Genomic DNA, 13794 nt, shown 5'->3' with positions numbered 1-13794 from the left:
TTATATTGCATTTGATATGTGTCAGAGGAAAAACAATAATTGTTGCATATCGTAGGCCTACATCTAAGTCTTATTAGTAGTGCTGTCGATCGATCAAAATATTTAATCGATTGACTATTTGAATTTAATCGATTAATCTATAGATTATAGATTAATCGAGTTAAAAAGGTTTTAGTATACTGTAATACACAATTATTGTTAAATTTAACTTGTGTTCCGTGATAAGGATAAGTATGAAATGTTGTGTATCTGTACATATTGTATCGTTATATTACAAAACAACTATTTTAATTATTAACATATTTATTATGAGGCTGCTAATTTAGTATGTCAATTTTCCCAGGAATTTTTGAGACAAACATAAATAACAAAAAGTATGAAGGCTCATTTAGTTAATACTGCTCCATCCATGATTTTAAACATGTGAGTGCATTCACATGCTCCGAATTAGCCTAAGTGCCGCTCTGTGTTTAGTAACAATGTTTTCTACATCAGTAAACACACAAAAAAAAACTTTTTTCTGTCAAGCACTTCTCCACGATCGTTCAGTTTAAATCCAAACGTTTCACCGAGTTCACCTCACAAATTCTCATATGACATAATGGAGTTTACAGTTTTCACAAACCACAGAAAACTAATTTTTTTCTTTATCAAACTAAACACACAACCTTCATATATAAACTCAGTACACAAACTGCAACTGCAGAAGTACAGCGGTCGGAAAAGAAGACTGGCCCCTATTGTAATCGAATTACCAGATTTTAGAAAGAGAAGAAGATGGCTACGTTCTCACTTGCAGACAGTGTAGATATGGCTATTTTATGAGGGATGAGGGGGACGAATTCCAGAAAAGTAGGTATTTCATAAGGTAGGAAGATGAGCTGACAACGAGATGGAAGTTTTCTTGGAAAACCATAAAACTTAATAAGGGTTTCGCATTGTGTTTCAACTTTCAATAGAGGTAGACTAGGTCACTGCCCTCATATCTCCATCTCTTTCTGAAGTGTTTGTGGGAAGATTTTCCCTATGCTATCTGGTTTACAGTTAGAAAATAATAATACTATTGCGCTTTTAAGTAAGCAATTTCCGAGAGAGAAATATTGTCGGAATTTTTAGTATGAGTTTGTATTAACAAAATAATAATATCAACTACAACCGATTAATTTTAATCGACTCGATTATTCGATTAAATATCCTTGATCAATTAATCTTATAACAGAAATTGATCGATTAATCGATTAAATCCCACAACACTACTTATTAGTGAACTATGTTACTAGTCAGAGGTGAAAGAAATTGGTCAATCTCTACCATTATCTCCTGGCTTAGGTGCCTGATCAGTGATGACTCATTGCTGTTGTGTCACGTATGAGGTTCCAAGCAGTCTTCGGATTGTTGACTAAACATACATATTGAATATACTGTATTTATTTATAGATTTTTGGAAACGATACTGAGAATGTTTAAAGCCTAAGGGTGTTTGGACTTAGAAATGGAAGGAGAAAAGGAATCTATAAGTCATATTGTACAGAATGCCTATCTGGGGTGAGAGAACATAGCTTTGAGAGAAATAATCCGAAATGACAAACTTGATGGATAGTTGAATGGACAGTATCCAATGACAAATTAATGAACCATAGAGACGGGATATTCTTGATTCTGTCGGGCAGTGTCTAGTATGATGCAGTTAAGCTGGCAGAAGCCACATGAGCGACACGCGCGAATAAACGCGTCAGTCAAGTCAATTTGCTTAATTTCATTTCACACACTTCATTACTCAGGATGTCTCTTCAGCCCCTTGTCAACGTCTAACCTAATCCTTTTAAAATAAGACTGTGGTTACTGTAATACAGACCTCAGACAATGTTACGCTTGCATTTAAAAAATCGTTATACCTACATGCTAATATTCAGAACGTCTGATAATTTATGTAGGACTCTTTACGTGTATTGTACCGAAACTGTGACACACGATTTCGTATCTGGTATTGTTACGGCGGAATTGTGCCATCACTAGCACATAAAGCGAAGAAAAATTACCACTTTAATACCAGCACTGATAGGCTATATAGGATGATTCAAGAAAGATTTAACGCCACTTACGGAGGTTATTTTCGAAAACATTCTGAACAAAAAATATCATATAAACATGGGTCATAATCTCAATATTTTCAGAGTTACATTAATTTGAAGTTGTTAGTAAAATACCATTATTATTTAGTTTTAAGGGTAAAAGAATATCACAGACAAAGAATGAACTACTCAGGAGTGTCATTTATTTAATTAACTAGGCCTAGTATTCTGAAGCTAAAAATGTGTTGTGAATTCCATAATTGCTTCGAACAGAATTTTTTTTTCGATTTTTAACTACAAAATTACATTTTTCTTACGCATTTATCACAATTGTTACAAATCATGCCACTCTTGTAAATTCTTCAAGACTGTACATTAGGATCCATAATAATTTAACTGTAAGGAATCAAATTCCTTAAGTCGTATGATTTGTAACAATTTTTATAAGTGCGTAAGAATAATGTACAGACGTGGACAAATCATTAGACTAAATTAATTATATGTGCAACAAAGCTGTATTTATCGGCAAAAATAATGAACAAAAATGTATTTTGGACAGATATAATGAACATAAAATTGAGTCTTGAGGTTACTAATATTTTGTGAACATTCCCTTATTCTTCATTAATACGTTGATTTCGTCAGGGATGCTGGAAACCAAAGTTTGACACTTTCTTTGAATATCAGCATCATTTAGCCAGATATCAGACAGTGGTTGAATGAGTCCATGTTTTGTTGTAAGCCTCTTTTTGTTCACTTTCTTCTTCAGTATAGATAACAGATTTTCAATTTCGTTCATGTCCGGTCTTCTTGCAGGCCATGGAAGAACAGACTGTTGAATATCTTCTGCAGTATATAATTAAAACACCAGCAGTACCAACACAGCCAAACAAAATATACTTAGCCATTGGAAAAATATACCAGAAGATGTAAACAATCATATTTATAACAATAGATACTCTGTGAATTATACTGATAATTGATACGACGAATTACATTATGTTAACAAGAAAAACGTTTTAGTCTAATAATTTGTCCACGTCTGTAATGTTTAGTTAAAAATAAAAAAAAAATATCTGTAAAAAAAAAAAAGCAATTAGCAACATATTTTAGCTTCAGAAAGCTAGCCAATTAAAGAAATGCTATTTCTAAATAGTTCATTCTCTATTTGTAATGTTCTTTTACCCTTAAAACTGAAGAAAAAGGACATTTTAATTACAACTTCAAATTAGTGTAACTCTGAAAATATTGAGATTGGGACACACGTTTATGACATTTTTTGCTCAAAATGTCTTCTGAAATAAGAGGTGGCGGTAAATCCTCGTGAATCACTCTGATTATATTACACCAGGGACGGGGAACTCGTACTGTAAACAGAGCAGTAGAATGAGTATCTACATATAACAGCAAGTAAGGTAACGAGAGAAGCTAAGCCCTTTGAGAGAGGTTGGTCCCCGTCACTCTCCTAACAGTAGCTCTGATTGCAGTCCCTTTAGGGAGAGTACCGGCATGTTGAGGAGGGTTATCTATCAATAGCAGTTACTGATTTTTTTAACGATAATGAAAGATTTCAGAAGGGAAACTGAAATGATGATTCTCTGTGACTGCTGGAATATGGGTTAGGTTTTGACAAAGGAACAGTATTTAGAGACAAGACACTTAAGAACTTGTTTTTAATACTTTTTATATATTATCCATACAATAAGTGATTGTAGATTTTATAATTACATTTGAATTTCATTCATACCATATATTTAAAGAGTTTCGACTATGTACAATATACATACTAATTTATCATCATTAACGCATTTTACTATAGTACACATTTGCACTTCATATATCACTCAAATCTAATGTACAAAATTTACAATACATGCTACGAAATACTAATATTACGTGTCTCAGTTTTAAATTAAAACAGAAATACTCAAGCGTTCTTTAAAGAAAGTACTTTTTCAGAAGACTTTGTGATACTAAATTGGAGCAGTGATTTGTCTCTCATGTTGCCCACTCTAACCCATTGACAACAAGATTTAATTCCTTGAAATTGTTTATATATGTGCATAACTGTGAATTCAAACAGAACATGAAAATTCGAATAAAAATTGTGTTGTCTATATCAATTCTTTGTGATTAAGATTTCATTTTATCAGCTCAAAACTTGTTTACTTTTCTTCAACTTCATGTTAAAATATAAGACTTGCAATGTTTTGAAATCACTGGTCCTATCTTCGAAGACAATATTCGTGACGAAATTTCAGGACGGCCTAGGAAGTAATGGATTCAACTAGAGTAGGAAAACCTTCACAAAGATCCACGACATAATGGATTCAATTGATTAACTGGGCCTGAAGATATGACCAGTACAAGTATATTTCAACACAATGTGGAACACCAACTTATTTTCTGAAATAAATATATATTGAACAATACACTTGCTGATTTAAAAACAAATAATTATTAAAGTTTTGTGACAGTTATTAATTTCTTTAAGAGATCTACAGACATTTTGGAGACAGAGCATTCCTAAAGCTCATTATATATCTGCTACAGGGTTTTCTGAGTCATTCAGTTTTGTCTCTTATTTTTAAACATGCACGTTTGGTCAAGATAGAGACCAGATAGATATTAAAGAATAAAAAATAATAGTAAAGTACGAAATTTATGGCAAAGGAAGAAAAAAAAGTCCTTCAGCAGTTTTGGAATTAAGTAGATTATAGGCCTATCTATCATTTCTTTTAGCTTTTCTCTTTCATATAACGACGAAGTATAACATAGGCCTATAAGTTGTAATAAATATAATATGAAATTCTGTAGTTTTGAAGTTTTACACTCAGAAACATCAATAGAATTGAGGAACATGTACTTGAAAATGGTATTATTTACCTGTCACAAATTTCACACAATCTACCGATGTTTGAACTTTGGTGCGTTTAGTAAGAAGACGTCATTTATCAGTTAAGCCTTGGTTTTTTCTGAACCGACGCATGCGACGTGCTAGGTGTGAGGTCCGCTTCTCACAAATCCGGACTACACGAGAGATAGTGTGTGGTTTCTATAGTGCTCTCGTGTAATCCGGATTTGTGCGAAGCGAGCCTCGCACGTCGCATGCGTCGGTTCAGAAAAACCAATGCCCACGTGCATCAACGTCGGTTAGTGTAACCACTGGTTAAAATTGTCACCTAACCCGTGTTTAAGCATTTTTACAGTGGATCGACCTCGGTTACGACTTAAATAGGAGGTTAACCACAGTAATCTCTAACCGGCCATATTCGAGCGGTTAAAGGAGATAACCAGCGATCAGTAGACCAAGTAAAGCAAAATGGCGGCCAGAGCCACAGATGTTTATTTCGAAGACGATTATTATTACACAGTACTTGAATTACTTGGATAGAGCGTGAGCGTGAAGTTTCTTTAGTGGAAAGAGAGAATTTTTACGAGGAATGAGGTGACAGAAAATTTCAGGAGGGATTTCGTTTATCAAAATCTACAAATGGATCACTTGATATAACACAAGAAAAGTCATATTTCTCCCATGGATCGGCTGCTTATGTTACGATTCTATGTAACTATTATTTTCTGTATTTTAAGAGGGAATACTCAAATATCTCTTTCTCTATGTCACTGGCTGAAGAAAGATCGCACATTCCTACTAATCTTCTGCATCCTTTTCCTTTATGGATATTACTTCTTTTTTATATAATATATTTACATCTAGTAAGTAAGTCTATCAATACTTCAACCTCACATTGGGATATAATCATTTTTGCATCCAGTTTTCCATTTTGTACGATTTTAACCTAACAACACTGAAAAACAAAGAAATGCAACTCGTAAATATAACAGTACCGAAAGGCAAACAAATGCAACGCGAAAATGTAGGACACATTCATTTTGATGTAGAACAGAGTGAGCACAGTCGCTTTTAGACGTTGACTATTATCTTTGCAGCGGTATGGATGCTTTCCTTTAGCCATTTTGTAGAAACAGTGTACCATCATAGACTTTACTCTGGTAAAATGAGGTGTCAGCTAGCCATGTTTAAGTAATCGGTGATTGTGAATGGTGCACAGAAATTACATTTTAACCACAGTTACTGTTTAACAGTCGTTTCGTAATCTATGATTACTGCGTTTTTAACCGATGTTGATGCACTTTGCCACAAGGCTATAAAGAGGTTAAATCCGCAAGTGAAAATCGTAGATGAAGACATCATGATCTGGGCACTTCTGCATTGAAAGCTCTCTTAGTTTGTCTGGGTTTACCAAAATCTCAGTGTGTTATCCATTGCATTTACTGTCTTTGGTGAAAAATTTTCCGATCTGCCATTATGGTGAAAAATGGTAGTTAATGCGATACAAGTTTTCCGGGCTAAGATGCCGTGGTTTACTACCAGACGTTTCGTCTGGTATTGCGGCAGATATCATCAGTAGACCACGGCATCTTAGCTCGGAAAACTTGTATCACATAGAGACCGGGCGTGAAAGCCTACATGCTAAAATTAATGGTAGTTAATGTTAATGTATAAACTGAAACCAATACTGAATGTGTAAAGGTAAAACTCAATAGATCATTATACATGAGTATTCTCTCTAGAACTGCAACTATTGTCGTAAGTGTCTCCAAAAAATCTGTTAAAACTCTCTTGTACAACTTTGCTTAAACACCTTTACATTGAAAACAAACATTGTACTCTTGAAACACCCCATACTTCGCACTCTATCCTTTGCGTAACAATTCAATTTGCACACATTGCAAGAATTGTGGTGATTGTCTGAACTAGTGACGAGACATTTGAAAAAAGATAAGAGGGTTTTTCAAAGACCATTCAAACATTATATCACAAGTGAAACAAATTCTTAAGTATAACTGGTGCAAAAAGTAATTGCATATTATGGCATGTGATGTCATCAGATTCAGAAACTCTGGTTGCACTAAGAAGTGTTTAGTTTTTAGTCTGACATGGTACAGTTTTCATATTTAACTTCATAGCCATTATTTTCATTTTTATCACTTTAACACTTCATTGCTTGGGTAACATTTTAAATATATATTTGGAGTTCCGATATTCATTGATGTTAACTTCTGTTGTAACAGTTAGCAGAAGAATTTAACGCTTTTATTTCTGTATTATATAATCAGAAACAAATATTTTCAGGCACCCCTTGGTAGGTCTAGCATGTGAAATGTCCGGACCTTATTCTGAAGCTCACGAAGAGTCAGTCATTTGCCATCAGATGAAATTCCACATGTTAAAGTGAAGTCACACTTGAGTAACGAATTTCACTGTTACAAGAAATATTTGTACAACTATCGATTTCGAGTTCCATAGTTCTATAATTCTGTCATGAAAATAGTTCATGATGGACTCATATTATTTATCAGTCAGTATTTTTCTACGTAAGTTCTCTCAAATATCCATAGCTCTGGAGATTACTGGAGTTTTCGCTTCATTTTATGTAAAAACTGTTACAGGGTTGGAAGAAGGATTCAGTTAATCGATTAATAGATTTTCATACAAATAAATTCTAGCTCTTGTATGTTCTTTTTGTAAGATGGCTGATATTTTTAAACAATTTAATTAAAATCATTGTATTTTCAGTAAGTTATTTTCAGACTTTCATAATGAAATTTCTGTAAAGTAGTATGATTTTTTAGATTATTTTCAATACAAAACATTTTATTAATAGTGGTTATAAAGATATTCCTAAAGTAACCTCTCTCTTTCTTCAAGTTGTTACGTGTAATTTTAAATAGTTAAATATTTATTCATTTATGAACAGCCATATTTAAATCTACTTACATGTTTATTCCCGTGAACTTCTCTCTCTAGACTTGAGAATATTATAATTTATTTTTCTCTGGCTGAAAATATCTCAACATCGTCTTTGTCCCCCAGAAATTTCACTGGAATTTTTTTTTAAATTGGTCTTCAGAATATGTAAATGAAAGTTATCTACCTCATTCAAATGGAATTATATAGGACTATTAAAAATCAAGAAATATTTGAAAAAAAGTTTTTCTTAAGGCGCAACTTTATAGAAAATAACATTGGAATGGGAAGATTTGAAAGTCGTCTTAACTTTTTCTTAATTAATAAGTTTGTAGAAATATAATTTATTGGAATGGAATTATGTATGGTTATTCAAAAGTCACGAAAGATTTGAAAGTTCTCTTATTTTTTTCTTAATTAGTAAGCTTATGGAAACATAGTAATAAATATTTATTCATGAAAGAATTAGATTTGTTCAGATGTGAACCAATTTCAAAATAGAACCTTCACAACATTAATGTCGTTGTGTACAGATTATGGTCTACCACAATTTTTTTTATCTGCCACGGAACCGATTTTTTTTTTCAAATTTTTACAAACTTCCACAACGACGATATATATTTGAATCCATACCTCTATCCAGTTAATTCGCATTTCAAGTCAAAAGTATTCTTATCTGGTATGAATTCCCCCAAAAAAATATACATTACCTCCCTTAAAAATGACTTTACTTGCTGTTTATTTCAATAGCCACAGAAACAATAGTGAAACAATTGAAACAAGTTTCGCTGAGAGTAAAAACAAACGGTAGGTTACATCGGAGACAACTGCATGATTCATGCATGAATACATCACTGATAGAATTGCTGTTATGTAAACGGTCAGTTGTGACAATCAACATCTCTTCTTTTCAGATACCCTGAAAACACTGTATAGGCCTACCTTCGATGTATGGAGACTTCTGGGAATAGCCATCTTGTATACGTTGAGAGTAAACATGTCGGTTGCTATAGCAACTTTCGTGCTCTATCGTTTACTAACCATTGCTTATACGATTTCTCCCATTTGTCCCGTATATGCCTCGACATTGTCAATTTTCTCTCTTCACTCAAAATTTCTCGCAAATTTTTCAAATTTACCTTGTCGACTGTTGATTGTTGCTCAATTGAGATTGTAGCCTGGTTCGTTATGGATTTTGACGCCACTGCTAACGTTCTATCACTTCGCTGTCTCGAGTTACACTGCCTCGGCTGCTGCTCGACCTGCCAATTCGTGCCTCAACTTCTCTCCTCCCGTGTATCACTTAATGACGTCACCCGCTCCAACTGAAGGTCTCATTAGACACATTGATCCTTCATCTGTAGATTGGTGTTTATTTAATCGGAATATGTTATATAGTTTAGAAATTCGCGACAAAACCCGCCTGCAAATGTGTCGGTGAGCTTCTGGGATGGCATCCCATTACAGGACCGAACATACAGACGTATTCACGTCAAAAACATTTCCTGACTTTTGAATAACTCTTGTATATTAAGAAAGAAACGAAGGCGGTAATTAAAATAAAGAGTCTTTTGTTTTGACTAACGTAATAATTAATTGATTAATTTGTTAACAACTCAATGAGACTGTTCCTCATAACAAAGGAAACGCTAACTCAGTAATTGCATTAATCAATTAACATTAAATAAGCCGATAAAATATTACTACGAGCAGAAATGACTCAAGAAAATATAATGCTAGAAATAAAGTTTTTTCTTTTTCTTTTTTTAATCTGGATGTGAAATGTGTCGAAAGTGGTGTTATAAGTTACTGTGTTTACACTTGTAAAAGTCTTCTTCTTAGCCATTGTTTTTCTTTCAATGCAATAAACTGCTGGAAGATTTGTGAAGCATCCACACTAAACAGAATAGAGAAAACAAGGAAGATGGCCTTTGACGACATTGTGAGGCGAGATTTACTATTTCCGGTTGATTCTTACGCTTATCTGAAGAGCAACTTCACTGAGTCGCATTATTTGTGAAGGTCCAAACTTGGTGCGGAAGTCGGAGGAAGCGAGACCCCTCATAAAAGTCAAGGAGTGAAATCTATTAACACTCTTTTAAAAATCCCCAACTACTAGTCTAAACTGATTGCCTCCAAAACCTTCTCTGCTGTGATGAAATGGAAGAGCGTTAAAAAAATTACGTTTACACGCCTGATCATTTGCGAATTGTGTTTAAACTCCGATTTATAATAATGTGGTATATAATTTACTGGTTTAAATTTATGCAATGATAAATAAATATAAAAATTGTTTGCATTGTTTTATAAAACAAACGGGAATAGAAAGTCCCTCTTGTTACTTCAAATACTGAAAGTGTGTTTTTCGATTTCACAATTTCATTAAAGCAGAAATAATAAATGATGTAGTTGAGTCTAAAATATAATAGTTTTACCCTCTTTTTTTTACGATTCGTTTATAGATCTGTCATTGATCATACATGGATTCTAAAACAAAAGTAATGAATTTTATTTTTAAAAAGAAGCTCATAATACTAAACACAAAACCAGCGGAAAAATTTCTATGTTGATACCATGTGAACCTAGATTATTTGTAAGTCTATTCATTTGATATACGCTGAATTACCGCGAAGTAGATAATAAAGTGCTTTTTGAGCGCATCAAAAATAAGAGAACCAGGAATATTAAACTCTACGCTATTAAATTTGGTATATTTCGTGAAACAACAGAAACCTAAAATACGAGTAAATTGATCAATGCTTATGGAACCGAAACTACTGCATGTGTAGAGCTTTCGATGATGCCAAAGAATTATGTAGGAAAAGTTCTGGATTCGGACCATGCTCTAGAATGCCTTAAAAAGCGAAGACGGTGTGAAATATTTAATTGAATATTGCTTTGGAACTCTTATCAGTCGATCGTCACTCATCGAAATTTTGATTTGAAACATTTATATTTATATTTATAAACTGGGGAAATATGTAACACTTTGTGTAAGATAAAGTTCTTAAAGTTGATTATGAGGGCAGTACCGTCGCTTTTGCTGTTACATAAGCAGACAGATGGCACTTTCTTTATAGCATTATTCATCACGACAGTGAATTCACTGCATTGCTTTGTGCTTGGGTAGTTAGTTGAAAAAACACATTACAGTGATTCCACAATACTCATTAGGCCTATATCTGAGTACATAAGATATATGGAATCACGTGCATAAATCGGCAATCTTCATACAATCTTCATATAGTGTTGCCCAGAAGGGGTTCTCAGAATTGCTTTCAAGTGTGGAAGAAACAATTCCAACTGAATCTCGGTGCCCATGGAATTACTGTACATCAGAAAGGTATACCTTATTTTATTTCATGGAGTGCAGTTTCATAGAAAGGACTTTGCCGACAGACCTTCTACTGCCCCCTACTAATTGGTTGTCATAAATAAATGTCTTCCTTACTGTGACGGAAATCTTGTCTTCTCCTCTTATTGACCAATCACAACCTTCGTTCAGAAGAATTGACAGGCTCCCCTCAAATCCACGTGGAGGCAGAGTTGTCGCATCTTTCCGAATTCCAAGAATCCCATCAGTCTGATTTCGAGGGACAACAGGATTGTGGCAACTGTGCAATGTTGGGACGAGGGGACAGGACGGAATTGTCAGAGTTGTTTGTGTAGGAAGTCATAAATCTGTAAGTGGGTGTTCAAAGGAGCCACCAAACTGCAATCCTTGAAATAAAATAAGGTACAACTTTGAATTACAGACTAAAAAATTATATAATTGTTCTCCTCTTTGCGAGAATCGGCATTTAAATATAATAGACAAAATATTGAACATTATTAGTGGTTTACAGTGAGATTCTGAATATATTTAATTCCATCCAAACTCTTAAGCAAATATTTCAACATAATAATAATAATCATTACTTTCATTGCAGATATCCTAAGTAAATACAATACCATTTTAATGATAATTGAGATGTTATGAAATGAACTATACAAAGCAGAGATGTAGTTTTTTTTCCCAAAACCGTTGTTTGGTCTCTGACCTTGTGGGAATATTCCATTCTGAGAGACATTGGATTAAAATAATCTGTAGCTCTAATATCAGAAAATCGCAACTTATAAACAAATATTTATAAATGAGATGTAGTTACTAACTTGTCGGATGAAATTTGAGTAATATCAGACGTTCATTAGGTATGATATTTTGTTCCTAGATCTCTCTTAATCGTTTGCGAGGACAGTCTTTGTCTTAAGGGCATTGCATTAATGTTCATATGTGTACCGCAGATAACGTTAATAAATTAACCATTTCACTAGTTCTTAGAAAAGTTAAATCAAAGGACTTCACTCAATCATAACTGACAAATTATTTATAAAGATGAACTTACCTGCCTGAATTTAAAAAGCGGCAAATGCAATAACAAGTATAGTCAAAGGAAGAGAAATGTGCGAAAAATTCGTCTTCAGGACCGTAAAGGACCAACAAGAACATGAGAAAGAGGACATGCCATTTAAAAGTTCCAAAGAGCCTCACAAAGTGCAAATAAAGCATGTAGGTTTACCTAAATTTATTTTAAACAAGTTTAATTCCACACTGACTCTATCATGGTCTGTTTCTCAACTTGTATTAATATAATTCACTAGCCAAGAACGGGTGTAAAATCTATACGTACCCCACTAAATTACGTAAATGTGCCAAAAACGGACGTGATGGTGTAAATCCTGTTAAGATAATATCTTTTGTTACTTTCGATGCAACAAACATTCAGTACTAGCCCCCATGCACCACAGAAATAGTTCTAAGTACTGGGGTGCAGACATATAAGTATGATTTCATTTATTATATAAAGTAGTGCTTAACATTGTTATAGTCTTCTACCCTGAATTTGTTTCGAAACACTGGATCGTTCTTCCCGCACAAAGCAGCACTTGGTGCTCACACAGTTTACTAGTAAGGCCTCCACACTGTCTTGTGGGCAGCCGGTCGGGTCGCCGTGGTCAGCAGAGTCGCTGGCCGCGGTTCGGGCGATTTGGCCGGACTCCGTCGCCGCTCCGGGCCGCCCCCGTGGGGCCGCACCTGCTGGAATGCCGACCTGACCACGTCGGACGCGTCCTCCCCGGCGTCGCTCGCATCGTCGCTGCTCGCCCTCGCGTTGGGGGTCGGACTAGGCGATCTTCTAGGAGGCGGAGACACTTTTGCCGCTGGTGGCGGGGGGATTGCGAGGCTCAGAGGTCCCGGCGTGAAGTCCGGTGACGTGGAGGTCGCCAAGCCAAAAGCTGACCCGTGTTTCGCCCCAGACTGCGACAGTAGCAGTTTGTCGGCCGTGATGAGGGCTTCGGCTGTGGTCACCGGGTGTGGAGGAGGCGGAGGGGGTGGTGGCGGGTATCCCAAGAGTGGAGGAAGGTATCCTGGAGGTGGTGCTGGAGGAGGGACCGTTGGAAAAGCCCCGCCAGCTACTAAACTGACCCCTGCCGCAGGGTTGTGCGGATGTTGGTGAAGACTGTAGAAGTCGGTCGTACCACCTGCACCTGTGAAGAGAGAATGATTTTATCATAACAATGATACAATGTTTTTATTTGTATCAAATATTACACGTTTCAAGTTTTCTTGGGCTCCACTTTTTGGTAAAAATAATGTTTTGCTTGTTTCATACGTGAAAAAATATGTACAAGAATGGTGTGATTCTGAGCATTTGGTAGTATTACAGTGGAAGTGGAGCTGAGCTCCCAATCGTTTCGTTGCAAAAAGGAGGCAGCTCCTGGAGCTTTATCCAGAGTGAACCGTAAGTAGCGTCATTAATTTCAGGGGGTTTTCTTGGAGATATTCCAAACAAAAATATTAATACAATTTTGCTCGTTTTTGCTTCCTTTTCGAGATAAAAATTGTTTTACATGAGACATATAGCGTATTTTGGGAAAGCTATTGATTTAATTCCCAATATGCTCAGTCAT

At 35.1% G+C, this 13794-nt stretch overlaps 1 protein-coding gene across 3 annotated transcripts in view; it reads right to left on the bottom strand.

Annotated features, from left to right (window-relative positions):
- Nucleotides 1-3757: 3757 nt before the first annotated feature.
- LOC138716529 (segmentation protein Runt-like) overlaps nucleotides 3758-13794 on the bottom strand; it is a 140253-nt gene continuing 130216 nt past the window's right edge. For all 3 annotated transcript variants that reach the window (XM_069849679.1, XM_069849680.1, XM_069849681.1), the window contains one exon: nucleotides 3758-13371. In XM_069849679.1, the coding sequence (XP_069705780.1) occupies nucleotides 12791-13371 (581 nt within the window). In that variant the 3' untranslated portion in view covers nucleotides 3758-12790. The remainder of the gene's footprint in view (nucleotides 13372-13794) is intronic.

Source organism: Periplaneta americana, chromosome 16 (genome assembly GCF_040183065.1).
Source record: "Periplaneta americana isolate PAMFEO1 chromosome 16, P.americana_PAMFEO1_priV1, whole genome shotgun sequence".
Lineage (NCBI taxonomy): Eukaryota > Metazoa > Arthropoda > Insecta > Blattodea > Blattidae > Periplaneta > Periplaneta americana.
This window is presented reverse-complemented; position numbering and strand designations above follow the sequence as displayed.